Source organism: Melanostigma gelatinosum (assembly GCF_949748355.1).
Source record: "Melanostigma gelatinosum genome assembly, chromosome: 9".
NCBI classification, from domain to species: Eukaryota; Metazoa; Chordata; class Actinopteri; order Perciformes; family Zoarcidae; genus Melanostigma; species Melanostigma gelatinosum.
The window spans coordinates 9,877,518-9,904,965 of record NC_136642.1 but is presented as its reverse complement, the minus strand read 5'-3'; the positions used below and the strand labels follow the sequence as shown (position 1 = coordinate 9,904,965).

At 45.0% G+C, this 27,448-nt stretch overlaps 3 protein-coding genes across 6 annotated transcripts; 2 read left to right on the top strand and 1 right to left on the bottom strand.

Moving 5' to 3' along the window:
- Positions 1–102: 102 nt before the first annotated feature.
- Positions 103–5,053, top strand: LOC306781712 (gamma-enolase-like). Of its 2 annotated transcripts, XM_079274690.1 has the most exons (14): positions 103–162; positions 448–502; positions 738–823; positions 1,043–1,138; positions 1,303–1,361; positions 1,451–1,520; positions 1,620–1,753; positions 1,859–2,081; positions 2,156–2,353; positions 2,948–3,024; positions 3,350–3,474; positions 3,584–3,692; positions 4,305–4,363; positions 4,553–5,053. In XM_079274690.1, the coding sequence occupies exons 3-14, from the start codon at positions 739–741 to the stop codon at positions 4,620–4,622; spliced, it is 1,305 nt and encodes a 434-aa protein (XP_079130816.1). In that variant the 5' UTR covers positions 103–162; positions 448–502; position 738; the 3' UTR covers positions 4,623–5,053. The 2 variants fall into 2 exon arrangements, with proteins under 2 accessions (XP_079130816.1, XP_079130817.1); XM_079274691.1 differs by lacking the exon at positions 103–162 and having other exon boundaries at positions 398–502.
- Positions 5,054–7,085: 2,032 nt separating this feature from the next.
- atn1 (atrophin 1) lies at positions 7,086–19,787 on the top strand. Of its 3 annotated transcripts, none has more exons than XM_079275724.1 (10): positions 7,086–7,263; positions 9,164–9,300; positions 9,787–9,888; positions 10,304–10,423; positions 10,606–13,433; positions 13,579–13,795; positions 13,938–15,492; positions 17,616–17,759; positions 17,972–18,152; positions 19,011–19,787. In XM_079275724.1, exons 2-10 carry the CDS (start codon positions 9,274–9,276, stop codon positions 19,042–19,044), a joined length of 5,208 nt encoding a protein of 1,735 aa, XP_079131850.1. In that variant the 5' UTR covers positions 7,086–7,263; positions 9,164–9,273; the 3' UTR covers positions 19,045–19,787. The 3 variants fall into 3 exon arrangements, with proteins under 3 accessions (XP_079131850.1, XP_079131849.1, XP_079131851.1); XM_079275723.1 differs by having other exon boundaries at positions 17,616–17,783; XM_079275725.1 differs by lacking the exon at positions 17,616–17,759.
- Positions 19,788–25,489: 5,702 nt separating this feature from the next.
- LOC306782707 (uncharacterized protein) lies at positions 25,490–26,627 on the bottom strand (the record flags this gene model as incomplete). The annotated part of the gene is made up of 2 exons (XM_079276152.1): positions 25,490–26,352; positions 26,456–26,627. Coding segments are annotated over 2 exons (822 nt in total), but the record flags the coding sequence as incomplete, so codon positions are not given.
- Positions 26,628–27,448: the final 821 nt, after the last annotated feature.

Sequence of the window (27,448 nt, the reverse complement as noted above, 5' to 3'; positions counted from 1 at the left end):
CTTTCCACTCCCAGTTTCGTCTTCGTCTTCCAATGACTCACACGCTCCCCCTCCCCCATGTGTGTCATACATTTTCACCCCTTCTCCCACCTCCCCGTCACCCTGTGTCCTCCTGCGCCCACATCCGCTCACTTGCTCCACTCGCCTTCAAACACGCTGCAGGTAACGTTTAAAAAGATTGATCTATTTCTTCATTCCCTCCATCCCACTAAAACCATCTCCCTCCTCCTCCTCCTCCTCCCCCTCATTTCCTCCTGTTCTGTGTTTTATCACCGCCTCATCTCTCCATTGGTCCATATTCTCAGTCACTGACCGAAACAGCACAGAAATTGAACTGGCTTGTGTTCCGGAACAGGTTGACAGTAGATTCATAAATAGGTATGCATTATGAGCCTTTGTTTTTTGTTTCCTTCCCTGTGTATATGTGCTTGTTTGTGTGTGCTATAGGGAGCATCTTTTCCACAGCTTTCCATCCCTAAGGCTGCGTCACTATCATCACAAGGTGAGGAAGAGGAAGAGTGTCAAGTCCTTGTGACTCATGTGAAATTGAGGCTGTTATGAAATGCATTTTTGATGTCTGCTCATTCCTATTTTCATCCGCAGCCGTCTGTTTGTACACCGATTACCTTTCTCATCCCTTTTTTTAACCAAAAAAAGAGAAATGATGGTGGGATTTGGTGTATGAGCACTGACATGTAACATGCAAATGGTTGTATTAAAGATATATTTTTTTACAGGATGTCCATCGTGAGTATTGTTGCCAGGGAAATCCTGGACTCCAGGGGAAACCCGACTGTGGAAGTAGATCTGCATACTGGCAAAGGTTAAAAACATAAATCCGTTAATAAAAGCATTGCTCATTTACTGTGTTTGTACTGTCAGTTGGCTTTTGTCTGACAAGGGGCTTGACAGTGTACCATGTCTTATCTAAACCTCAAAAAATCCATGTTGTAGTCGCACGAGCTTACCTTCAAACTTTACCTTTTCAACCTCTACACATGACCTTTCTCTGCACCCACCAACCATCTTCTCTCCATTCCAGGTGTGTTCAGGGCTGCAGTGCCCAGCGGTGCATCCACCGGCATCTACGAGGCTCTTGAGCTCCGAGATGGAGACAAGACTCGCTACAAGGGCAAAGGTGAACATTAATGAGATGTGTCTTCTGTGCTTTTGTCTCTTGTCTTTGCCTGCAGTGTCTCTGCTTTTGCTTTGAGCATTTTCTTGTCTGCTGTTGTGATATAAATGTGGACTGACAGTATTAGTTTTCCATGGTTCCACATATCTTCCGTCCTGCTGTCTAAGGTGTAACCAAAGCGGTTGGTCACATCAATGACACCCTTGGACCCGCTCTCATCCAGTCTGTGAGTATCAGTCCAGAATTTGATCATTTTAAAGCCGAAATGGCCGAGCAACATACTCAAGATTGAAGATTTCTGGCATTTTCTTTCAGGGAATCAATGTGTTGGAGCAGGAGAAACTGGACAACACGATGATTGAGATGGACGGCACTGACAACAAATGTAAGCCTCGTTCACATCTCATGTGCAGTGATGGCATATATGTGTGGTGACATGTTTCCGCACCAGTGTTCACTGACTGCACCCATGTGTTTCTCCCAGCTAAGTTTGGGGCCAATGCTATTCTTGGAGTGTCACTGGCCATATGCAAAGCTGGCGCAGCAGAGAAAGGTGTCCCCCTGTACCGCCACATTGCTGATCTGGCTGGAAACGGAGAGTTGGTCCTCCCAGTGCCTGTGAGTACTGTTTAATTGTATTTAATGCAACAACAAAAAGATGTATTCTTCCAAAATCCAAAAGCCCAAATGCAATCTCATCTCTTTTTTCTGTCTTTTACTCAGGCTTTTAATGTGATCAATGGGGGCTCCCATGCTGGGAACAGACTGGCCATGCAGGAGTTCATGGTACTTCCTGTAGGGGCGGAGTCTTTCCGTGACGCTCTGCGTATGGGGGCGGAGCTCTACCAGACACTGAGAGGTGTCATCAAGGAGAAGTATGGTCAGGATGCTACAAATGTGGGAGATGAGGGAGGGTTTGCCCCCAATATACAAGAGAACAGTGAAGGTAAGCGCAACCACATGTGAAATATTCTCCCTTGATTTCCTGTGATGTTACATCTTCCCGTTTCTCTTCGTCAGCCCTGGAGCTGATTAAGACGGCCATAGAGCAAGCAGGCTTCACAGACAAAGTGGTGATAGGGATGGATGTTGCTGCTTCAGAGTTTTTCATTGAGGGCAAGTACGACCTGGACTTTAAGTCTCCGCCCAACGCTGCCCGCAACATCAGCGGTGAGGAGCTGGCCAGCATCTACCAGGGCTTCATTAACAACTACCCAGGTGTGTATTCTGATGTGCGTGAGTCAAAAGGGTCAAACGCGTGTCTCTTACAGCTGTTATAGTTACATAGAGAACATGAAGTGGACAATTCATTATGGAATGAGGGAAATGTATTTCCACAGGTCACTGAGCATCCAGGCACATGTCTCAGCATCAGTTTTAATCGCTGACTGATCCAGTGAATGGAAAAACCCGCCTATTTTTCATATTTCTACAACCGCCATATTTCTTTCATCACATTTTAGACAGAGAAGCTAAGGGAACAAGAGAGCTGGATGTCTCCACAGCCCTGTCCCTCCTCCCGACACTCAGGCCTGTTAAAGAGGTTTTAATTATGTGCTACAGTGCACATTTGGCAAGCAGGGACCTACTCTGATGTGGCTCTTTACCCTGTCAATGGTGTGCTTCCTGCTTGTGTGGGCATCTGTGTGTAATGTGAGTGCATTTTAAGACATTACTCCCATCAGAACTTTTATTGTCTATGTCACTGGTGCTCTAGTCCTATTAACTCTAAGGTGAGTAAGGGAGAAACTGAGGGCTTCACAAAGGTTGTAATGTTCGACTTCTGCAGAAAAATGATCTCCTTCTTTTCAGTGGTGTCTATTGAAGATCCCTTTGACCAGGACGACTGGCCGGCTTGGTCACAGTTTACAGCCTCAGTGGGCATCCAGGTACACTTTGCCCTTGTTATTATCTGGAAGTGAATTATTGAGATCCTTATTCCAGCAATTGAGTATTGCACTGAACCATGAAAATAGTCAAAATTGATGCTGCAGAGGTCGAGAAATCCTTTTTTCAGTTGCTAGTATGGCTGCAAAATGCCATAATGAAACTCAATAGCATATTTTATTGACTCTCTTTGACCCAATTTCTTAATGCAGACTGATCTTCATTGAATATAAATGGATTTACTGGGCTGAGTTGCCCTGATACGATTACTGCGAGGAACAAAACACACTTCAATCTGCCTGTAACTGTGTTGCATAAATTGTGCAGGTGGTCGGAGACGATCTGACGGTCACGAACCCACGCAGGATACAGCGAGCTGTGGAGGACAAGGCCTGCAACTGCCTGCTGCTTAAAGTCAACCAGATTGGCTCTGTCACAGAGGCCATCAAGGCGTGAGTTTGTGTGTATGTGATGCAGAGACAAACACGTGTGTGTACATGCCGTGCCACGTGAGAGCATGCGTCATATTTATATTCATTTATACTTCCCCTTGCCTCTCAGGTGTAAGCTGGCCCAGGAGAACGGTTGGGGTGTGATGGTGAGCCACCGCTCTGGAGAAACAGAGGACACTTTTATAGCTGACCTGGTGGTTGGTCTCTGCACTGGACAGGTAACGCACACACACACACACACACACACAAACACACGATGGGAAGTGCTGTCTGTTCTCTTTTTTCCAATTTAGTTGCCATTAAAATTCTACATTTGCATGAGTTGTCCCTTTGTCATCGTTCATGAGGAAAATGAAACACTAACATTTCACTGCAACAGCACATTTGGGAAACAAGACAATATAGAGCAATAATACTTGCAAGTGAATAGTGCAATAGTAGCTCAAGTAATGTAATATACAGAAGTGGAAGGATTTGCAATTTGAGCTGTATTATTAAATAACTATGCAGTGTTTTTCTGAAGTGATTGAAGTGGTGAAATAATAAGTAGGCAGCTACAGAACCCCAAAAAACACTTTTGTCAATCACATCTTAAGAAAAACATACCAAACATTTGCTGATTACATCTTTAAAATGCTAATATTACAGAAGCCTGCTGAAATGTGAATACCTTTGGAGTAGTTGCCATTCTTTTAGACATTTTACAGATGTGATTTATCTAAAAAAGCAATCACTTGATCGTGAAAATAAGTGTTGCTTGCTGGCCAAAGGGTTAGCAATCATGCAGATGTACCTGTAACTGATCCTTTGGTTTTCCTGTCTACCTTCAGATCAAGACTGGAGCTCCCTGTCGATCAGAACGTCTGGCCAAATACAATCAGCTCATGAGGTGGGTATTCATAGCTTGATTTGTTTCTTTATGTCTAGAAATACAAGTAGAAAACACCACTTATGCCGCTTTTACATTTCCTTCTTCTTTTTCCCTCTTTGTTTCATCTGCTGTTGTCTTCTTTCACACTCATCTGCCTGCTCGACATTTCTTTCTATGTTCCTCCTCACCTGCTCTTCGTCCTCTCAGGATTGAGGAAGAGTTGGGTGACCAGGCTCGCTTTGCTGGACACAACTTCCGTAACCCCAGTGCCCTTTGAGTGCCAGCGCATTAGCAGTGGCACATAAGAAAGCACCCAAACATATAAATCATATATTTCCCTGATGGGCACATAGTAATGCAATCATGACACCTGTTGTTACAACTAATTAGCTTTCAAATGACTAAAATGCACAGTTGATGCACTGTAGCTACAGTATATTGACCGGACGCTTCAGCTAGTGATTTACTAGCTGGTTGTAACAAATCCTGAACAAAGCCTGGAGGGAAAGAAAATGAGTGTTTCACCTACCAGCCGATGCAACACCTCCCCTTGTTAGTTTCTTTCTCTTTCTTGATTCCTCTGACTGTCGCCTCTTGACTCACTGCAGACGTGTTTTGATCTTATGTGCCCTGCTCTTTATTCTTCTTCCTCGTATTATTTCTGATGTGATCCCTCAGCAGCTTGCTTTAAAATTGTATCTGTCACTTTGTCTGTCTATAAGGTCATGCTTAATAAAGACCTGGATACAAATGAACTCGAATCAGCGCTCTCTGTGTATCGATTTAAAGGGACGGCTTTGCTGTGTCATTTAAGTCTTTTGCATAAAACGTAAATCATCACTGAATCAAGTGAGTGAAAAACCACCTCTGCACTGCTCATTTGAAAGAAGACAGATTTGAGCAGATTGCACTTCTGCCCACACTACATTTTGATGTCACAGCAGGTGTTTGACACCACTTATACAAATGTTAAAGTGAAGGTCATTCCTGCTGAGAAAATAATGAAAAGAATATGAAAGAATCCTTCAGGAATTTAGAAGGAATCCAACAGAAACTCAAGAGGAATCCTCTGAATTTTGCCAACCGAAGGAACTAAAGCAATAATTCATGGCCAGTAGTCGTACTTCTGCATCTGCAGAATGACCAGCGCAAAAGTATGTATCATCAATAATAATTTTGTCCATTACATCAATAACATAAATTACTGATATATATCAGTTGTCAAAGGCAAAACAGTAATTGCAAAACACACACATAATATATATTAATGAATTAATAATAATTATGGAATTAATACTATGAATAAGTAATATTATTATATAAATTGTATGAATTGTATATATATGATATATTATTTAACATGTATTTTGAGTATGTTAATAAGGTAACCGATTAATATATATGTTTCAGTTACATTAAATAAATTACATTAGGTTTGAATAGGCCTATATTTATAAATATTTTTGACTTCATAATCATAATATGGGAACCTCGCGCTCACAGCTGCACCCTGATAACAGCGCATCAGTTGTCGCCCCATTTAAACGGGCGCGTGGCTGCCGATTAATTATCAGGCGCACGCTGATCGTCACCATCTGAGCAGCAGAGGGAGCGAGAGCGCGACGGAGGCCTCGACGCCTTGTCGTGCCGGGCTGCTGGTGATGATGATGAAGGAAGGCTCGAAGCCACGCAGGCGCAGCTGGCACAGTCTCCGGCCCGGTTTCCACGGTTACCACACAATAGGAGACGGGACAGGGGGCTGCGTGAAGGGGGGAGAGAGAGAGAGAGAGAGAGAGCGAGAACGACAGCAGCGGAGGGGAGAGGAGGAGGAGGTCTGCAGAGCCGGTTGACTGGACACACCGCTGCAAGCCTCCCCCCAGACAGACAGACAGACAGACAGACAGACAGACAGGGAGCCGCTGGACAGTCACACAACAGAGTGCACCATTAAAATGTTCATTTCTTCACTGTTTAATCATTGGAGCTTTGTTGAGTCGCTGACATTGTCATTAAAACGCATTTGGAATGAGGCTATGTGTGTTTTCTCTGTAGTCCACCTTTAATTCAGGGTGGTCGTTGTTGAAATAAGTGCGGCATGTGAGAGAACAAAGACCCATTGGACACTTCTTCTCCTTCAGGGTTCATCGCGAGATGAAGCGGAGCAGCTAGTTATTATTGAGTCTGAAGCAGAGTGTCTCCATACAGTAAAGGTGACTCTGGAGGGACTAGGCAACAGAGAGAGAGAGAGAGAGAGAGAGAGAGAGAGAGTGAGAGACCCTCCCTCTTGATCCCCTCCCTCTTCAGAGTTTTTGGCCCTCTCTCTGCGCCTCTCTTCCTCCTTCTCCCTGCCTCACTACTCCCTCCTTCTCCCTCCTACTCTATCCTCCCCCTCACTCCTCATGCAAATCACGCCCTATCCTCTCTCCCTTTCTCTCACCCGACGTGCGCCTCTCTCTGGCTCACCCCTCCGCTAGAAAAAATTGTGACTAAGACCGGAGAGGGGATATATATATATATATATATATATATATATATATATATATATATATATATATATATATATATATAAAAAAGTGCAAGTCGTCTTAGAGGAAGAGGGGGGAGTAAGCAGGGTGGGAGAGGGGGGGGGTCAAAAAAAAGAAAAAAGGGGGCGAAAGGGGGTGGGGAAGAGGCGAGGGTACGCATCAATTTGTAGTCTTCAGTTCGCACCCCTGTTTTTTTCCTTCCTGCAACGAATAGAAAGAGGTTCGTCTGCATTATTGTTATTATCGGTGCCCGTTGCAATATGAGCCAGCACAAGCCTCTGTTGACAGACGCCTGGGCTCTGAGGTGTGCGTGTCAGCGTGCAACCTAAAACGAGAAAACAGAGGGAGAGAAAGGAAAGGCAGAGTGAGAGCACGCATCGCTGGATATCATAGGTAAGTGAAAGGGGGAAAAAATGGATGCTTATAACTGTTTATTTGGAGCTGCTCCTGCTGGCCACGTTTGTCCTCTCCCTCCCATTTTTTTCCTTTGTGCTTTAATTATCGTGATACTCCTGCGTTCTGGCTAAATTATGTCCCGGTGAATTAATGATAATAGAGGGTGCACGACGCGCACCCACATTCCAGCGAGGAGAAAGGGGAAAGGGAGAGACCGGTGCGAAATGCCACGATTCGCCATTCCATATCATCTTTCTTTTTTCTTTTTTTTTAAGATTGTGCAGCGTCTATAGACAACAGCACTGCACACGCATCCATTCTGATTGTGAACATGTACGTCCGGCTGAACACGACTCTCTACCGTCGTAGGTTGACTGTGTTCCGCCGTGGTGGTCTGAGAGAGCAAGGCGGCGGCGGAGAGCGAGCTCTTGGCCGGTCTCCCCTCTGCATGTGTATCAATAACATTTCGCAGGAAGAAAGAAGAACGAGTCGTTGCAGTGCCTCTGCTCGCTGGTGATGTAAGCAGAGCAACTGCATGCTGCCGCTTTGCATCAACATGCAGTGGTCAATTTGTTGATAATGCATGTGCTGTGGGCCGTGTGCTCGCGCGTGAGCGTGCGGGCGGTCTGGTCATGTTAATGCTGTTGCATGTTGGTAATGTGTTCGCGTCCTAGTTGTTTACTGACCATGGCCAAGGACCTGGCAGTGGACCACAGGCAGGCCAGTAGCTGCCACCTGTAACTGAGATGCATTATGTACACAGTAAACCCACTGGGCCCTGAATGATTCCTGTGTGATGAACTTAGTCATATGTATGTTAATTAGACTGACTGTGCATATACTGCATTGCCTATAAATACATGTGGCATGCATTTTTTTTCCTTTATATTATGCATATGAAGTATGACCAGTGAGTTTACTCTGATTGGTTCAGTCACTGCAGCATGCACTAATAATTAATGCACAGCCATGTGTAGTGGAGCTGCTACAGGATTTACAGGATTCAAACACACAGAAATGAGGATGTGGCTCCTATATTTACTGGCTGCACAGCAGAGTGTACAACAGCTCTTCTTACTGCTCAGCCAAATATATCTTTTCTTCTTACATCCAGTGGCGTGGACTATTTATATCCTCATTCAATATACATGAGCCATTTTTTCATCATAGTGGTACATGAATGAATGGATTAGGCCGGCCCTTGCACAGTAGTCCACCTACGTTGTCAGGCACACCCAAATAGACAGAGGATCTCGAAATTGTGCATTTCCCTAATGGTTGGCTGAATGGATAAATAAGAATGTGATTCTGACAGCCATAACCAGGTCATGTGGGTTAACCACAAGTGGCTGTGGGTTTTGGCTGTTGTGGTGAAGGTGCAAGAAGGAGGGGAGGGGGGGGGGGGTGGTCCCATATCCTCAAGATGTTTGCGGGAGTCTTCTGCAGGCTGCCATCCAAAATGCAGTCTACCAATCAGTCTTTTCTGCTCTGCTCTTTTTCATCTGCTCCTTCGATGTCAAATTAACAATACCCAGCCCAGTGCATTCTGGTAGTGCGAGTGGGTTAACCGATTGTGCCTGTGGATTTTTTTTTGCTGCCGTGGTGAAGACGGAAGGCAGAGAGGAAACAGTTTGGAGCGCTGTGAAAAGCAGTTGTTCCGATACAGTGTGAAGCATGCTGGAAATTAAAATGTTGCAACAGTGGTTTTGCAGTTTTAAAGTCAGATGTTTTCATAACGTCATGAATTCCACACTCCACACATGGTGCAGATAGCAAACAATATTGTTTACCGCTGCATTCGTACTAATGTTCTTCAGCAAACACACTGGGTTCTCTGTAGGATTTCTAATGCAGATAAATACTGAATAATGCCTTCTTTGTTTATGCTTCTTTACAGGTTTTGGTAGCTCTCATGGTGTAACACACAGCCCAGTCAGTAACCAACAGGAACCAGTTCAGTCCCTGCAATGGCTTGTGTTGTAAAATGGTCATTTTGAAGAAGAAATAATGAAAACACGGACACACAAAGAATCGGTATGAACAAGGCCTACATATATTTTTTTCATTGAGATCAGGGATTGTGTACCTGCCTAATGTAGCCACATTTGGGATTGTGGCTACATCATAATTAGTTCAATATGTGCTAGCATTAAAGTAACCAAGATGACTAAGATGCAATTTATTTCTTTGGTTGTGACGTTGCACATTTATATTTCCTCTGCTTACGATTCCTTCCTGTTCTCTGTGGCCTTCTTTCAATTACGGCCGGCCCTGTTCTTCTTTTCACCTCCCTCACACATTTTATCCTCCACTTATTGTTGTCTTTTCTACATTCCAATTTGAATTAAACAAACTCGACTTCTCTTGGGGTCTTGTATGAACTCTATTTACCCTCCATTCAACACATCTCTTAATTATCTCTGTATTTCTCCTTATACCTGTAACTCTTCATCATTTTAACATGTAAGGCTTTCTAATCCTGTCCATATCTTCCTCCTTTGCTGGACTTTGGGTTTGCAGATGCCCATGCGTAGTGGGCGGCGGCGGGGGGCGAGTGAGGAGAGAAGGGGCAGACGCCCGCACACCAGCCCCACTCGCCCTGAACGCAACGATAGACAGACGGTTAGCTCACCTCTTTTTCCTTTTTTTTTCTTCCTTGTCGTGGTTTTGGCCATACGGTTATGTGTGTGCATGCAAGTACTAGAGTCATGAGCAATAAAAAATACTGTCCCTGTGTATAGTATTGTGTGTTTGTGTGTGTGAGAGAGCGTGTGTGTGCTGTCAGTGCATGAGTCATCAGTATGATTGCCACAGACATACCCTTGCAGTGCCAGTATTGTTTGATAGTGTGTTTTACAATACTGCGCTTTGAAATCTTTCATGTTTAGTGTTTGACATCGATGTGTGTGTGTGTGTGTGTGTGTGTGTGTCTCTGTGTGCATATGCATGCAAGTGTGGCTTTGTTCTCAAAACAGTCAGAGGCCTATTAGGGATTCAAAAGCATCACTACAGAATTAAAAGTCTTGTGTTGTTTTAGCAAAGAGGTGCTGGTGAGGAATTGGCTGGAAATCGCTTCAGTCGCAGATCACAAGGGCATGATTCATCAGAGAGTGAGGGGGAGGAACTTGTGTCTCCTCCAAAGAGGCAGAAAGTTCAGGTTTGTGTTACATTGCATCAACCTGTTATATAAAGACTAATTACAAAGCTTTGATTTTGCTAAATCATCCAAAAAGGCACTGTCTAAGCTATTCAGAGTTTTATTCTTGGCTTCAACAATATAACCACATTCACAAAATTTACATTTTTACCTCATCCGGAAATGCTCTTCTTTTTTGACAGGAATCGGCCTCTACTCCAAACCCTCCAACATCAACACACTCGACTGACAGCTCGGCTCCTTCCACTGTCCCACCTCCAACCTCAGTTGCCAGCCAATCCCGTGAGAGTGACAACGAAGATGGCCAATCCCAGGGCAGTAGGAGTTCAGTTGTAGGGAGCCTGGCCAATAGTAGCAGTAGTCTGAGCAGTGGGCGGGATATAGACCAGGACAATCGCTCCTCGTCCCCAAGTCTCTCCGCTTCCCCTTTGGGTAGCCTGGACTCTGATTCCGATGGCCCCAACTCACCAAAGCAAGGGGAGAGGGAACGAGAGAAAGGCAAGGAGGGAGGAGCGGGGAAGGTGGCCGGAGACGACAGGAGAGCGCAACGAGAGGGGAGAGGGGAGGAGTCCTGTGGAGATGGAGAAAAGCGGGAAATGGACGCACGAATTGAAGACTGTCCGTCTCTTAAGCCCTCCTCCACTCCCTGCTCTTCCTCTGGTCCGACCCCCTCTCTCCGTGGAGCAGGGGACACATCAAATGACAGCAATAGCGGGAGGAAGTCCTATTTCTCCCTGGACTCCAAATCGATGTGTAAAGTTGAGTACGGTGGACCGACAGGCGTCGATGGTGCACTTAGCGGCAGCCGAATGAATTCCAAAGCCAGCACGCAGTGTGGGACCAAGACCACTGTCTCCGGAGGGGATTTTTCCCACAACAGCCCCAACATTCCCCACTCTTTACCCCCTCCTCTTCCTCCTCCACCTGCACTGAAGCCCCTGGAGCTCGGGGGACAAAACCAGCCTGCCGAGGTTAAGATAGAAAGAGACAAAATAGAAAAGGCAGACAAACTCCTGGACAAGGCTCAGTCTACTCCCCCTTCTCTGTTGCCACAGACTGGCCCCCAGCAGCAGTCCCAGTCCCAGACCCAACCCTCCACCCACCCTCACCACTACGGCTCCACCAGCTGGCAGGGTGGCACAGCAACCGGTTGCCAGGGGAGCTGGGGATACACCCGTTACCCTGGCAACCACCACCCACACCAACCACAGCACCAGCCCCCTGTGCAGCAGCAGCAACTTCCTTCTGTTTACAACCCTCCATCCTCTCGCCACTCCTCCTCCCACCCCTCTTACCTCCCCCATCCTCACCCCCACCCCCACAGGGAGTACCTTCCCAGGTACGCTGGAGGGGGAGGGGACAGAGAGAGGGGGGCTGCAGGAGAGAGGGAGAGGGGAGTGAGGGGGGAGTGCGTGGGGAGGGAGATCAACAGAGAGTTCTCTGCTCCCATTGGCAACAGCAGCAACAATAGTAGCGGAAGTAATAGTAATACTCCCTGTGGTGGGATGGGTGGGTCCAACAGCATCCAAGGCAGGGAGTTTGGGGTTCTGCCAGTGGGTCAGAACCGGGATTTCCAAGGTTCTGGGAGGGATGGACCTAACTTGGGTCCTGAAAGAAGAGACTTTGGTCCAGGTTTCAGAGACAGGGAGCGAGAAAGGGAACGAGATGCAGGGAGGGAGTTTCCTCTGCCAAACCAAAACCAGAGTAGAGACTTTGGCCCCAACGGAACTGGAGGGGGGCATCCCAGAGACAAAGATGGAGGCAGATGGGGTGAGTTTGGGGGTCAGACAAGAGAGGTTGTAGGCAACAGTAACCCGAACAACAACTCCATTCCCCAGGGAAACCCCCCAAGTTCAACCGGTGGGCTACCTGCAACCCCCATGCTGAACCGAGACCCACCTGCGTCACCCCAAAGCAACCCAAGTCACCCTTCCCACTCTTCCCTGCCCCCACTGCCCCACCCACATCCCCCAAACCCATCCAGCCGAGACTTCCCTCCTACCATGGACCAGGCACAAACCCCTCCCTCTGGAGCAGACCACTTTCACAGAGAGTATCCTCCCACAGGAGGAAAAGACTTTCCTGCTGGGGCTCCTCCTTCTACTGGCACAAATCGAGAGTACCTCAGCCCCCCTCGGGTGACTCCAAACTTGGGAAGAGAGTATTCAGGGCCCGTAGGAACCCATCACCCCCACCCACCTCACCCCCACTACCAGTCTGGGTCCAGAGAAAGAGAGAGAGACTCAAACCTGCGAGATTCTGCTTTGTACCAAAACCGTGGAGGGCCAAATCAGCCTCCTGCACTGTCTCCTTCCTCCTCTTCCAGCCATCATGGACACCCTCCGAACGCTCCATATGCCCCACCACCACCTCAGCCTCCTCTACCCCCACCTCAGACCTCGCACACCCAGCCACCCCCATCAGGTATGGCACCCAATGTACGTCCCCCACACTATCAGTCCTCGGCCCAGACTCCTCCAACACCTCTATCTCCATTACCCAGCCCATCCACGAATCAGATGGGAGGCTTCTCATCTTTTCCCCCTGGCTCCTCATCTGGACCCAACATGCCCCTTCCTGGGCCAGGTGTGTCACCTGGATGTCGTCCCTCCCCTTTCCATGGTACTTTGAACAGCCACCCTCCCTTCAGTGGAACATACCACTCCAATGGGAGTGGTAGTAACATGGCCAACAGCAATAGCAACAGTAGCGCAACCAATAGCAGCAATACAAACTCGCAATCACTCTCGCCTCAAAATGTCTCAAAAGGACCTCCACCTCTTAGTAACTCAGCCAACAACAACAACAACAGCATTTTGACTGCTGCCTCCAGTTCTTCACTCCCTGGTGGAGACGGACATTTGGATTTGGGCCTACCTCCCACACCTGTTATCAAAGAAGAACCAATAGAAGAAAGGGAAGAGACTGAAAGCCCACCACCGGTGTTGAGAAGCCCCTCTCCTGAGCCCAAACCTGTAGATATTCCCATCCACGCCAGCCAATCAGCAAGGTAATGTCAAAACAACATAATCCTCCGATTTGAGATTGTTGATGTGTCTGTATGCTATCAGATGCAAATAAGAGTAACGGTGATTCTGATTCTGACTCCTGGTGGGTGTGATGATATTTTACTCTGCTGTGTCTCTTGTGTCCAGGTTTCACAAGGTCCTCGACCGTGGCAGCGGGAATTCCTGCGCCCGCAGTGATGTCCTCTTTGTCCCGTTGGACGGCTCCAAACTGTGGAAGAAGAGGAATGAGGTGATCGAAAGGGCCCGCAGGGAGGTCGAGCAACGGGCCAGAGACCTCAGAGAAAAAGAGAGGGAACGGGAGAGGGAGCGTGAGCGTGAGAGGGAACTGGATCGGCATCTACAGGTGTGCACTTTTAAGAGGGATAATTATGCAACATGTCAGATTTAATGGATTTGATGTAGATTAAATTGGTCATTTTAACTGGAGGGGAGTAAAGCAGATCAGGGCAGGTGTGATTTACTGTCTTTTACTGTTTTCTCTGCAGCAGCAGAAGGACATCAACGCTGCCGGAGGGGGTCGCCAGGGCTCCTCTCTCTTCTTCCCCTCCTCGTCTTCTATCATCCTCGACCCTTCATCCTCTGGCAACTCTATCTCCCACCCTCCCCCTCACGCCCAGCATCATCACTCACACCCGCATGCTCACCTCGCTCAAGCCCACCATCTCCACCCATCCCTCGCTCACTCCATCCCACACTCCCTCCTTCTGCCATCAATGGGTGGGGCATCAACAGTCGTTGGCCCTCAGGGATCCCTGGGAATAGGTTTAGGAGGTCCATATCTAGGCCCTGACACCCCAGCGCTGAGAACCCTGAGCGAGTATGCTCGCCCTCATGCTATGTCTCCACTTGGGGCAGCAAGTCGTGCCCAGGCACACCACGCGCAAATTCACCATGGCCATCCCCATGTCCACCCCTCATTCTTCCTTCCTCAGTTCCAGAATCATGCTTTAGGCCACCCGCATCACCTGCCAACTGATGCAGCTACAGCTGCAGCCATCTTGGGTTTTCTGTATGGTGGCAGCCTTGAGGGGGGTCCAGGTATTGGAGGCCACGCTGGAATGGCAGGAGGCCCAATACATGGAGGGATTGGGGGTGCAGGGTTCGGAGGAGTCGGCTTTCCTCATGCAGTGGCTGCACATCGAGAGCGGATGAAGCAAGGATTTGAATTTAAGAGTGATGAGCGGATTTACCAACATGGGGCCCTACATGATCACGCTGCTCTTGCCCTTGCTCACTCTCATTCACATGCCCATGCCCACGCTCACGCCCATGCTCATGCTCATGCCAATGCCAATGCCCAGGCCCAAGCACACGCACATGCACATGCACACACACATGCACACTCCCTGCTACTTGGAGGAGGTGCAGTAGGAGCTAATGAGGTGGCACTCTATGGCACTCCTCCTCCCCCAGCTCCCACTGGCCCCCCACACCTCCAGAGCCCGACTCTGGCCCCATTAACCCGACCTCCCAACCCTCCTGCCCCTCAGTCCCTGTCCAATCCACCCCCTTCATCTCTCCTAACACCCTCTCTTCCCTCTCACCCATCATCTGCACCACCGGCTGCCCCCCCAGCCCCAGCAGGCCCTGCTGCTCCTCCGCCAGCTCCTCCTCCACCTGCTCCGCCAACGTCCAATGCCTCCTCCCTTCATCACCCGGTCCCCCATTCTTCTTTTCCCAGCTCCCTGTCCTCTCATCTGCCACCAGCCACTGCTCCAGCCGCTCCCCCTGAGACCTACCCCACTCCCACTCGCTCTCCTGCCCCCTATGAGCGGGACAGGAGTGGGGAAAGAGAACGGGAGAGGGAGAGAGACCGAGCAGCTTTGCCGGCATTTGGGGACAGAGAGCGAGAAAGAGAAAGGGAGAGAGAAAGAGAAAGGAGAGGAAGTGGTGGAAATGGGGGAGGAAGTGGAGGAGGAACAGGGGGAAATGGAGGTGGAGGAGAGAATCTGGGGCGTCTTCAGATGTTAAACGTGACACCTCATCATCACCAGCATTCACACATCCACTCACACCTTCACCTGCACCAGCAAGACACAGGTACTAACCACTTCTGATACAAATGCTCCTACTATCAGTGTCAACCGCCTTGAGATTACCCAGATGTGTTACTATGAACACATTTTGTGGTCAAAAAATAATTGTTGATGGTTGACACATGCAAGATTTGCAGACTAAAATAAGTGAAGGATAAGGCTTGCGATATTCTATTACCATAGACCACCATTATTGTCCAAAAACAAAACAAAAAAACAAATCTAAGAGCCACGAGCCACACCGTTGTAGTGGCACATTCCTTCTTTAGGACGGGTGTTGTAGTTTGTATGGAGTCAATCCTACATGCACCATGCTGCAGTGTATGCTGGACTGACACACCACATGTCTTAATCCGTCGGCTGAAAATAGTCCCAGTTTGAGTAACATTTGCTGAAAAACTACAATGCAGCTCCAGCAGTTTTAGGAGATTACTGAGCTTTTTTAATAAAATAATGAAACAGTAGGCTTGGGGTTGTTTTCCAAAGACAGGACAGGGAAGTGATGATTTTGGTCCATTCGTGGGAATTGTAGATGGTAAGAAAAACAAAGCCAGCCTTATCCTTTAACGTCAATGTGAATCATTTTATATTCGTGTAGTTAATCATTGAACACAGGTTTTCTTTGATTTCAAGTGATATTGGGTCATAGTTTCCTCTTAGTCATCTGACTCATTTGTTCAAATGTTGCAAGCTTTAAAGTTCAAAGTCCCTCAAGAGTTTTTAGTTTACTCAGATCTCAGTTTAGTAACACCAATCGGCAGAAAATGTATGACAAACGAGAAGACTTTTGTCTCTTTGAAAGAAGTCATGTTGAAAGTCAAATGAAAACCTGCTCATTAATATTTGGGGTGGCACGGTGGGGTCGTGGTTATGATGGTTCCTTACAGTAAGAGGGTTCATGTATTGAACCTGTGTGGAGTTTGCATGTTCTCCCCATGTCAGCGTGGGTTTTCTCCTGGGCCTCCGGCTTCCTCCCAGTCCAAAGACATGCAGTTTAGGTTATTTAAGTTAATTGATGACTCTAAATTGCCCGTTGGTGTGAATGTGAGCGTGAATGGTTGTCTGCCCGATGGCACAATTCCAATCTGGTTCCTACAACCTCTCCCTACTCACTTCCACTCGCCATATAAAGTGCCATCCCAAACCAGTTAGCGGGGAGTGGAAGTGGGTTATAACACTCTCAAAGAGTGAGTCTACATCGATACTGATTTAACCAGCTGCCCCTACTGACCACGTGCAACGCCAATTTGTGTTGGTCATGGAACACACTCCCTACAGATGATTCAGTGCGACCACCCATACAAACATTTACTCACAAGCTGCTCAAACTAAGATAGACATTTCATATTGTCATACTGTCATACAGCATTTCTACACACTATACAATCATAGACACTGTATTCAGCCTTATTATTTACACTGTTGTAATACATTGTAGTTTAATGCACATATTTTTTTACATACTTTGTTATTTTTATACTTTCTATACGTTTATGTATATATGCTATTTTACAATTGGAGCAACTGCAACGTAACCCAGTTTTTTTTCTGATATTCATTTATCTCTTCCTTGCTGGAGAGAGGGAAGTTTGTCCTGTAACTTGCAGCTGTATTTATGCCTACGACTTAAAAGCAGTGCTTCATTCAGCTGTGAGTGTGAGCACAAACATCGTTCGCTCCGTCACGGAGCGGGAAGATGTTGGGACCGGATTGGAATTAGGCTAATGTTTCAGCTCTGTGATTGCCTGGCGACCTGTCCAGGGTGTACCCCGCCTCTCGCTCAATGTCAGCCCGGGATCGGCTCCAGCCCCCCGCGACCCTGTAAAGGATAAGCTGTAACAGATAATTGATGGATGGAAATTAATATTTGCATTTCACATTTACACTTTAGCAAAAGCCATTAAGTTTACTGACTCTGCACTGCCTCCAGAATCCAGATGTCTTTGACTTTATTCGATTGTCTCAGCTGCTCATTGTGTTCCCACGAATCAGACATCTCTTAATAAATGTAGAATAATGTATTAATGTTAATGTGTTACATGCTGTGTGCATTATCTTTGTTTTGAATTCATAATTTGACTCTTATTAAATATCTCCTGTATTTCCTATTACATCACTGGCATCCAGCGACGGGCGGGGTACACCCCCTGATGGACCCGTTGGCGTCGGGGTCTCCTTTGACACGCCTCCCTTACCCAGGAGCCACACTAGGCACCCCCATCCTGGCTCACCCCCTCACTGACAGCGAGGTGCTCCGCCAACAGCTGTTCGGTGAGGAGAAGGCTCCTCGTCCATGTACTTGTTCAGTTTTTCTCTCTTAAAAACTCCACAGTGCTGAAAGATTATGAAGAGACTTTTTGAATATGATGACGATGATTGACCTCGGGGCCCTTTCGGCTCCATTATTTCTCCATTTTCCTTTCGTATCCCCACCTGCTCCTCCTCTTTCCTCTTCCTCCTTTTTTTATTTTTATTTTTTACAGGTGCTCCTTTCCGTGACCTGCCCCAGCAGTCCTCCCTCACTGGTCCAATGTCGGCAGCTCATCAGCTCCAGGCCATGCAGCAGGCCCAGAGCGCAGAGCTGCAGATCCAGAGACTGGCCCTGGAACAACAGTGGATCCATCACCATCACCACCACTCCCTCACCCAGGACGAGTATTACAGGTACGGAGGCTGTGTGTGTGTGTGTGTGTGTGTGTGTGTCTCTCTCCATTGGTTGGGCCTCTGTTAATGCAGCAGAGACTGACGCTATTCTATTTTAATTGCTGATTCATGTTTCGATTAGTTTTTCTAATAATTGAAAATGTGTTTCAATAACGTGTCACGGTGTTGTCTTCACTTTGCTCAAACAACAGCGCAAAGTCCAAATATGTATATTAACTATGATACAAGAAAAAGAAAAGCAGACAATCTTCAAATTTCAGAAGCTGGAACCAGAACAATTTATCATTTCTAAAGCTCACCAAGTTGATGCAATTCATTGGCTACACTCTTTCCCTCTGCCCATTGTGAATCTACTTGGAACAATGGCTTTCATGGATGGGAGAGACATTTCTTAAAATAACCAAACTTGACCTGACAAACGACAATGGCCTAAATTTGACACAAGACCTGGTACTTTTTTGGGACATGTCAAGTATCAGAAATCTTCATGTCTGGTTTACATTTTGATAAACTTTTAACAAGCCTCAATCAGTGGTTGAGTCTACAAACAGCACAAATTAAAACCACTCCTACTGTTGTTGTTTTTGCACAAACTGTGGATTAGTTTGTTACAATTAACCTGTAAAAGTCAGCTTGGCTGTGCGACTTGGGGTGTTTGAAAAATGTTTGTTACCTCTGTGCATATTTAAGTCCTGAGAAATGCAATCTATGGATTCAAATAAAGCTTTTAAGATGTATCCCCAAAATAGCTATTATTTTGGGAGTAAATGCTGCAATTATCTGAGATGAAATTGAACCCTAACCTTAACTTTTTACTTCAAACTGCACTCTAACATGGTTTCGCCTTTGACCTTTTAGTCACCTGAAGAAAGAAAGTGACAAAACCCTGTGAGGGGGGGGGGGCACGACAAAGAGCAGCATGGAGGAAAAAACGAGGGAGAATGTGTGCAAAATGAAAGGCAAAAGAAAAGCACTGAAAACAACGAAGGAACGAAGACTCTAAATGAAAGCTGGACTAATGGACGGGGAAGCCATTGAAGAAAACTAGAAGATTTTTGAAGGATGAACAAAAGAGAGAGAGAGGAGGGCGTGAAAACGTTGCACACAGTCCCTGCTAACTGCACCACATTGAAGATCCAGACTCCGGCACTTCCCTGCATAATGTTCTCAAACTCCAGTCCTGTTTTGTATCGTGCTCTGTACAGTATATTAGATGGAGGGGGCAATAGTGAAGTACAGTATGTGTAAAATACTTGATGCCAGAAGGAATGTGTACATGAGTCTCTTTTATGTCATTGCATGTAGCTAGGCGCTTATTCTGAACTGGTGGAACTTTTGGTTCTATTTTTAGTAATTACCCCCTCTTTTGTACCTGAGGGGCGTTCTATATGCATGAGACCAGCAATTTAGTGTTATGTTATGTTTATTATCAATAGTATTGTTATTATGATTAATGTTGTCTGTTTGTTGATAATGATATAATTATATATACAGTACATATTATTTGTATTATTTTTTTACATTTTCATGGTATGGCAGTCGGTTTTTATTTTTATTTTCAATTTACCTTGTGAAACAAGATGCAAATGAAGGCAAAAAAATCTGGAAATAAATTATAATCTTTTTTTGCTCGTCTCTGGCGTATTCATGCGTGCGCTATTTCCCCCCTCACATACATTCAGACTCGTTGCCCCGTCTTTGTTTTATACAAGTCATTCATGCACAAAGCATATCAAATTCCTGACTCTCCTCCCCTCCCCCTCTCCCTCTCTCTTTCGGACTCCCCCCCCCCCTCTTTCTCTCCGTCCCTCCCTCTCTTGGTTGAGTGTAGCTAATAGGAGACACATGGGATGAGTGTGAGACATGGGAGTTGAGGCGCTCCAGTGAACACCAGCCACCCTGTAGAGCGAGCATTCCTCACTGCACAGTAAAAATGAAAAGAAAAGAAAAAAATATATATATAAAGAGAGAAATGAAAAAGGAGAAAGAAAGGAGGAGCTGCGAGAGTGTGATTTACTGCTGAAGGCTCAGGGCTGTGTGTGTTCTCACCGTGTCCGGCTGGAGGAATCTCCTTCAAAAGGACACGGATCACTGAACACGGCCTTCATGTTGCAAGACAGAACCACTGCTGGCTCGCAGATTTGTAGATCTGGCAGGACAACTTTTACAAAATATGTGTTTTGTTAGAACGATGCACTTCATTTCAATAGTCTTAAAGTAGTCTTACATGGATCTCCAGATGCCTAAAGTCTACATCCCTTTTCTTTATTTTCGCAATAAAATCTCTTCGTACTGATTGATTGATAGCCTTATCTGTAAGAACCATCTAAGTCAGGAGAGTGACATTGGATATATAAATATATATATATATATATGTATATATATATACTGGATAGGGCATGCGTGTGAGTTGGTATGTAGGTTGTGTGTCATTTAAAGTCACCTTGAATAAGTGTGTCAACATAATGTAAAGTATCCTCTAGCAGGATAAATCTGATTTTCCCCTCTGGTGGCGTCACATCTGGGGGATATTCTTAGCACTTCATCAGTCCTCTCTCAGGGCGGATAAGGATGTTATGAAAGGTGTGGATGAAAGATGTTTGAACGCTGCATTTCATATCAACCTGGAGTTATTACTATAGCCTCTTCTAGCAATTTAGGATGTCAAATAAAGGTTATTCTTAGCAGCTCTTCTTTTCAAAATTGGGACAATTGTTTGCAAATAATTCTTATTCTTTCATATTGCCCTACTTTTAGGACTACATATGAACGGTTTCGTGCATCAGGATAATGCACAGTGTCAGGTTGAGACGGCTGAGTGCATCCCTGTGCTTTATGAAATTATCTGTAATTACATGTATTGTCACTGATGACAGACCGCAGCGTGGTAGCAGCGAGACTGCGAATACTACAAATGATTTGTGAGCACTTTAGATTCATGTGATACAAATGTGTGTGGAACAAACAAACAAGGCCACAGATCAACATCCTCCTTACTCTCGTGCGCTCATCTAATTAGAGCCAGGTTTGTATCGACAGTGTAAAGGTTTAAATTGCTTAATTATAACCGAAGAAGAGGTCATAAATACAAAACAGGTGAATGTGAAGCTGGTTCTACGTACAATGAGCTCTAACTATCCCCTGTGCCATTTTCCAAAGAAAGCATTCGTACAGACGTTCATGCAAAAAGTAAAAACAATTGACACAGCAACTTCCAAATGTTTTCACAGACGATGTAAAGCTACACTATCATAGATCTTATGTTTGGGTTTGATCCTTGAACTTTGTACTTTGTGCAAACAGTGACGACTGATTTGGTGTCGTCCCCGTCCCACAGCTCCCATCAGCAAAAATATCTTCCTTTTTTATCTGTTTTGCCCGAGAGGCACAGTTTTAACACACTTTGCAATTGTATCTGCTCCTAAATCATCTTTCTCCTCCTGCCGGAGACGTCATACTTCATTAAGTTTATCTAATGACCACCACTAACTCTGTAATGCGCCGGTCCGCTGTCTCTCTGCCTGGGCCCTGCTACTCTGCTTCTCTTGAGGTCCATTTTTTGTCACCACACTCCAGTTAGGACTGCCATCTCCAATTTTACTGTTACATTAGAGCTCCTCTGTTGGTCCCATTTAATTAGATACAGAAGTATTTATATGGTCAATGAAACATCTGATTGAGCAACATCTCGTTCATCTGCAGCCAGCCGCATCAAGACAACCTGCAAAGTGGCACAAGAGTCTGTTGCCTTTGTCACCTCCTCTCACCTGTACAATGAGTCTCTTCTGACCTCTTCCTCACTCCACTCCAGCCTGGAGAAGAAGATCCCACAGGATCCTCTTAAGGCATTGCTGAGCATTTCTTAAGTGGTTGTAGACAACATGCGGGTGACCAGAGGTCTCTGCCTCATTCCACCACACAGGGAGTTTGCTAGCATCTTTAACGTCTCAGCTTCAAGATTACAACTGGTGCAGTTGAGGCCTGGAAATGGAGAGCTTTCACTGTCAATGGCAATTACATTACGTTAGTGGACCCCGTTTAAAACAGTCCATGATTTGATTAACAAAATAGATGAATGTGCTGTGGCTCGAGGAGCAGGGTTGAAACGAATAGGTCTACGAGGATCCTGGCTCCCCGTTTATTAAACAACAGCTGTTTGACACGAAGAGGTGATGACAGTTGGAGAAGCATTCATGGTGTCTGTTTCATACTCATCTATCTTGTGTGAAAGGCCCCCCTTTGGTTTTACTGGAGCTATGTTTTTCTTGTCTTCTCTGGGCATTCAAGGTACAAAGTCTTTCCAACATGTATTCATCTTCATATTTCTAAAACTAAACTTCTATGATTTCTTTAACCTGCCCAGTACATGCTGGGAGATGCCCCAGACCTCCATGACAGGTATAAGGAATAAGCATGTGTAGAAATGGATGGGTGTGTTTATGCAGTGGTTTTGTACTACAACATTTTTCATGAATATGAAAAGAAAGAGAAATTAGACAGCTGGTTTGTTAAGTGTTATTACTTATTGTAAAGCTTCTGTTGGACCAAACACAATGATGGGTTTAAGGCGGACACATATTTTAAGGACATGGTTTGTGTTAAGGATGAGAGCAACACATATGAAGAAGGATTTTGATGCTGATATATTTATTCTCAATGGGTCCGAATGAGGACTATTTCATTCATATACTTGTGCACATTCACAGCTGGAGGATTCAATCAATCACAGGGTCAAGATTTGAAACAAGGGTTGCATTAAAACCCCTGAGGTGACAAAACCATGTGATGTTTTTAGATATTTATCGTATCCAGAATGATAAAAATCAATCAATCCCGCAGGTTTGTTGTAACCAGTCACAGGTGTGTTGGAAACAACTGAGAGCTACGAAACAAAATGGCAAAATAATAATAATCCGAGAATTTTATTTTAAATATGAGGTTTAAAATGTAGCATTCTGGTGTACTCTGAGAAGAAAATTAAGTGATAAGACATTTACTTTAAGCAAAAAACTAATTTATTATTCAGTTATTAATCACTATTTCAGCTCTATTATTAATATCAACCTTTATTTGCACAAAATCCAAAGAGACAGAGGTCTCATTTTCATAGGTTTTAGTCATATAAAAACAAAGATAGCAAGAGTAGCAAGAACCATCGCCTGTACAAATAAAGTGATTCGTTTTCATTGAACCCTGTTACTGTATGTCTTCATATTAACTTCTGCTGTTACTGTAAAGCTGTTGGAATTGTGGCCTGTCTAATATTTGCAATTCATATGCATTCAATCCAGTTCAATTATTTAAATTAAAATGATAATCTACTCTGACTAAAGTAGCTTATCAAGAGTAAAATAACAGCTGTGATCTATGCACACCTCTGCATTAGCAACCCACTGAAATGAAGGTACAGCTTTTTCCTGTGCAGGGATACGGAGCCAAGAACCGGCTCGTTAATGTGATTGATGGCCCCATGTTACAGTGGCGGCTGGTCAATAGAGGGCCATGGGGCATGGCCCCACCATGAGCCACACAAAAAAATAAAAATAATAATTATAATAATCATAAATTATATAAATTGTCAATATTTGTGTTTTTGAACTATGGAATGTACCCAGTAATGTGTGTAAAGTTTGATATCTGCACAAAATATATATGCTTTTCCTGCTCGTTCTCTCCGCCTGTCTGCTCTCTGACAACGCAGCTTGGGGGGCCTGATCGTTTTGGCCCAAAAGAGGCGAGCGCTCCTCCTCCAAGACCCGTTTGAGAGGAGCACTTTGGCGGAGATTCTGCAGCCAAAGAGCTGATATCAGATCAGCCTGACCTCACAATCAGACAGCAGACTCGCGGGAAAGGGAAGCAGTACATGCGGAGCTTCTGTACTAGCTGTACACCAGACAGGTTTGGCTAGCTGCATGACGTCACGGACAGTTACGGGAGTGAGGGATGAGGAGGTAAGGAAACATGAGAACACCAGGACACACATGAGAACTCTGTCAAGCTACATATTATGCAAAGTGAACATCTTTTCTTCTACATAGCTGTCCTCAGTCTCATCTGCTTAACTTGGTCATGGAGGCATCAACATGTAATAGAGATGTTAAATTAACAGTGAAAACTCATCATAGCTTAATTTAACATCAGTATTCATAATTACACTTCATGTTTACTTCTCCTGATCTTTACCTCCTATAACAAGGTCCATAGGAGCATCTCAATAAATAAACATGTTATATTATATTATATAAGTGTTATTTACTGATTGTTTTCGTGTTGGAATACATGTTAAATATTTAACTGCCAAGTAATAATGCGTGTTTGACTTACATTTTTTTTGCATTGAATCATACTGGGATGTTTGCTGAAATTGATAGGATGGCCCTACCTAGAACATGTTCCACCAGCCGCCACTGCGCCATGTAGTCTTTCATCTGGAGTCGGAGATATAGTAGAGTAAAGAGTACACTATGTACCTCTGAGATATAGTAGAGTAAAGAGTACACTATGTACCTCTGAGATATAGTACAGTAAAGAGTACACTATGTACCTCTGAGATGTAGTAGAGTAGAAAGTACAATATGTACCTCTGAGATGTAGTAGAGTAAAAAGTACAATATGTACCTCTGACATATAGTAAAGAGTACACTATGTACCTCTGAGATATAGTAGAGTAAAGAGTATGTACCTCTGAGATATAGTAAAGAGTACACTATGTACCTCGGAGATGTAGTAGAGTAGAAAGTACAATATGTACCTCTGAGATGTAGTAGAGTAAAAAGTACAATATGTACCTCTGACATATAGTAAAGAGTACACTATGTACCTCTGAGATATAGTAGAGTAAAGAGTATGTACCTCTGAGATATAGTAAAGAGTACACTATGTACCTCGGAGATGTAGTAGAGTAGAAAGTACAATATGTACCTCTGAGATGTAGTACAGTAAAGGTACAAAATGGTTTCAATGAATTTTCAATAAATTAAGTTACAGACATGAATAATTCAGCTGTTGACTGATTTCACAGCGGTCTCCTGGGTGAAAGTCGTGCGTTTGTTTGACCCGTCCATCTGAGCATCTAATATGGCCGCAGCGTTAAATGACACACACACACAAAAAAAACAACTAAAAGTGCAGAGTAAATTACATTAGGGACAAGAGCTCGAACGCTGCCAGATACTCCAGATTGAAGTGAAATTGTGAATGAAATGCTGTTACTGCCACCTACTGGAGCACTGTGCAACTTCCCTTTTCTTATATGTTCCTGCAGCAGAAAGCAAAACACATTCAACAATACCAGGAGTTACATTTTATTCTGTAATAAAACATTCACCATAATTTATTCATAAAATACTATACCTTTCAATGAATTTCTTCAATTCGTTTGCACATAATTTACAGGCTTTCAATGCTTAATGAGGTCCATGCACAATATAATTGATCACAAAACATAGAAAAACACTACATTCTTTGTTCAGGTGTTTTAAACTCATAGATGACTAACATACAGTTACAACACGACTAATCTAGTGGACAGTAGTGTATTTTTAAATGAGTCATACAGGTACATTATCTCTCTTGTGTACGCTTCGAATGTGTCTACCGAGAGACTCCATCCACTTGAAGGATTTAGCACAATAATTGCAGACAAACTGTTTCCCTTCAGTGTGGATCGTCTGGTGTCTGTTCAGAGCGCTCGTTGTGACGAAAGTCTTTCTGCATATGTCACATCTGTACGGCCTCTCTCCCGTGTGCGTCCTGATGTGAGCTGCGAGGTGGGAGCAGTTACTGAAGCGCTTTTCGCAAACGGAGCAGCAGTAGGGTTTCTCCTTGCCCTCCTCGCCGTGGTTGTTGTGGTAAGGGTGGAAGAGCAAGGCGGGGTCCTGCAGGCTGCTTCTCAGGCTGGAAGGAGACAAGATGAAGTCTTTGATGTCCGATTCGAGGCTCTCGAGCTGCTCTACCTCGTGGCCGTTCCAGAAGTCCCTGTTGCTCTTCAGCTGCTGCTGCTCCTTCTTCACCTGAGAGGGCTCCGGGTGCTCCTGCTCCATGCTGCCGCTCCCGTCCTCCTCACAGTGCTGGGACTCAGGAGGCTCCTCTGAAGGGACTGACTGATGGAGCTGCTGAGGAGGAGGAGGAGGAGGAGGAGGAGGGTGGTGATGGGTGAGCTGCTGCAGCTGGGCTCCGAGGCATCTATCCAACCGTGGCTCTAGGTGAAAAGACAATACTATCATCACAATCATAAAGCATCTAAAACAAACAATGCAGAGCTACGTGACGTTTGGTTGCACGCGGCTGCCATTGAAACCAACCTGACTTGAGAAGCCTCAGCTGAATCCTCAGACGACTGATTTCTAAATCTTTGGACCGATAAATCTCCTCTTTGTACTCGGCTATTGTATTCTCGACAGCTCCAAATATCTCCTCGGCCGCTGCTGTCAGTCTCTCGCTGAGAAACACTCTCAGTGACTGCATTTTGGACGTTTACAGATCAAATGAAACGCGTTTAATGGGCGCTGGGAACGTCACGCTTCGCTTGTAAACACGAAGGTGAGACTGAGCCACACAGTGTTCAGTATGGGGCACTACCGCCCCCTGCTGGACCGGGGTGCAAAGGTAAGGCTGCAGAAGGGGGGCGGGCTTAATAAGAGGAGCACCTTGTGACGTAATGCAGTGCAGCACATTCATTGCATTACACAACATTATTTGTTGACTCAATTAAAATATTACATTTTAAGCCTCACACAAGTTATATTTATTAAAGGGCTATTGTATGTAAATTAGGTTCCTGAAATGGAAAGTTTCGTTGCTATTGTAATAGTCTTAGCTCATCTCCTGATTTAGATGTTTTGAAATTTTGGGTTTGATAGTATTCCTAAAACTAAAATCCTATGAAATCAATGCTGGATTACCAAATGGACAAAGAGGGCAGGTGGCCAGGGATTCTCAGGGGCCCTGAATTCCCCAGATATCCTTGGTGGCAATTACTTTGTGATAATTTTTTTTAAATTAGTTTTGGAGAATGCACCACTAAAAGTGGTAGGGTCTCCACAGATGGCTCCTGTATTGTTGCCCAATCATGAGGCCTTTTCGCCAACTGTTTAATAACAATCTATTTCAATTTAGTTTATTACAGTGTATTTGTAATGAAAGTCATGTTTCATCAATTGATCACAAATTCACAGCAAACTAAAAAGATTCCTATTTTTTAAAACAGGAATTGCATTTAATTACATTATTTTACAAGTGTTCTGGTTATTTTGTCCTCCTGTACGTACAGCATTGTGGTGACTGAAGTGGTTCAG

Bases quoted from the DNA above. Each gene is read 5' to 3' on its own strand.
- atn1 (XM_079275723.1), top strand. From the start codon at position 9,274: ATGAAAACACGGACACACAAAGAATCG. The intron at 10,424-10,605 runs GTTTGTGTTACA...CTTTTTTGACAG, and splicing joins CAAAGAGGCAGAAAGTTCAG to GAATCGGCCTCTACTCCAAA. The intron at 13,434-13,578 runs GTAATGTCAAAA...TCTTGTGTCCAG, and splicing joins CACGCCAGCCAATCAGCAAG to GTTTCACAAGGTCCTCGACC.
- LOC306781712 (XM_079274690.1), top strand. From the start codon at position 739: ATGTCCATCGTGAGTATTGTTGCCAGGGAAATCCTGGACTCCAGGGGA. The intron at 1,521-1,619 runs GTAAGCCTCGTT...TGTTTCTCCCAG, and splicing joins GGACGGCACTGACAACAAAT to CTAAGTTTGGGGCCAATGCT. The intron at 3,475-3,583 runs GTGAGTTTGTGT...CTTGCCTCTCAG, and splicing joins GTCACAGAGGCCATCAAGGC to GTGTAAGCTGGCCCAGGAGA.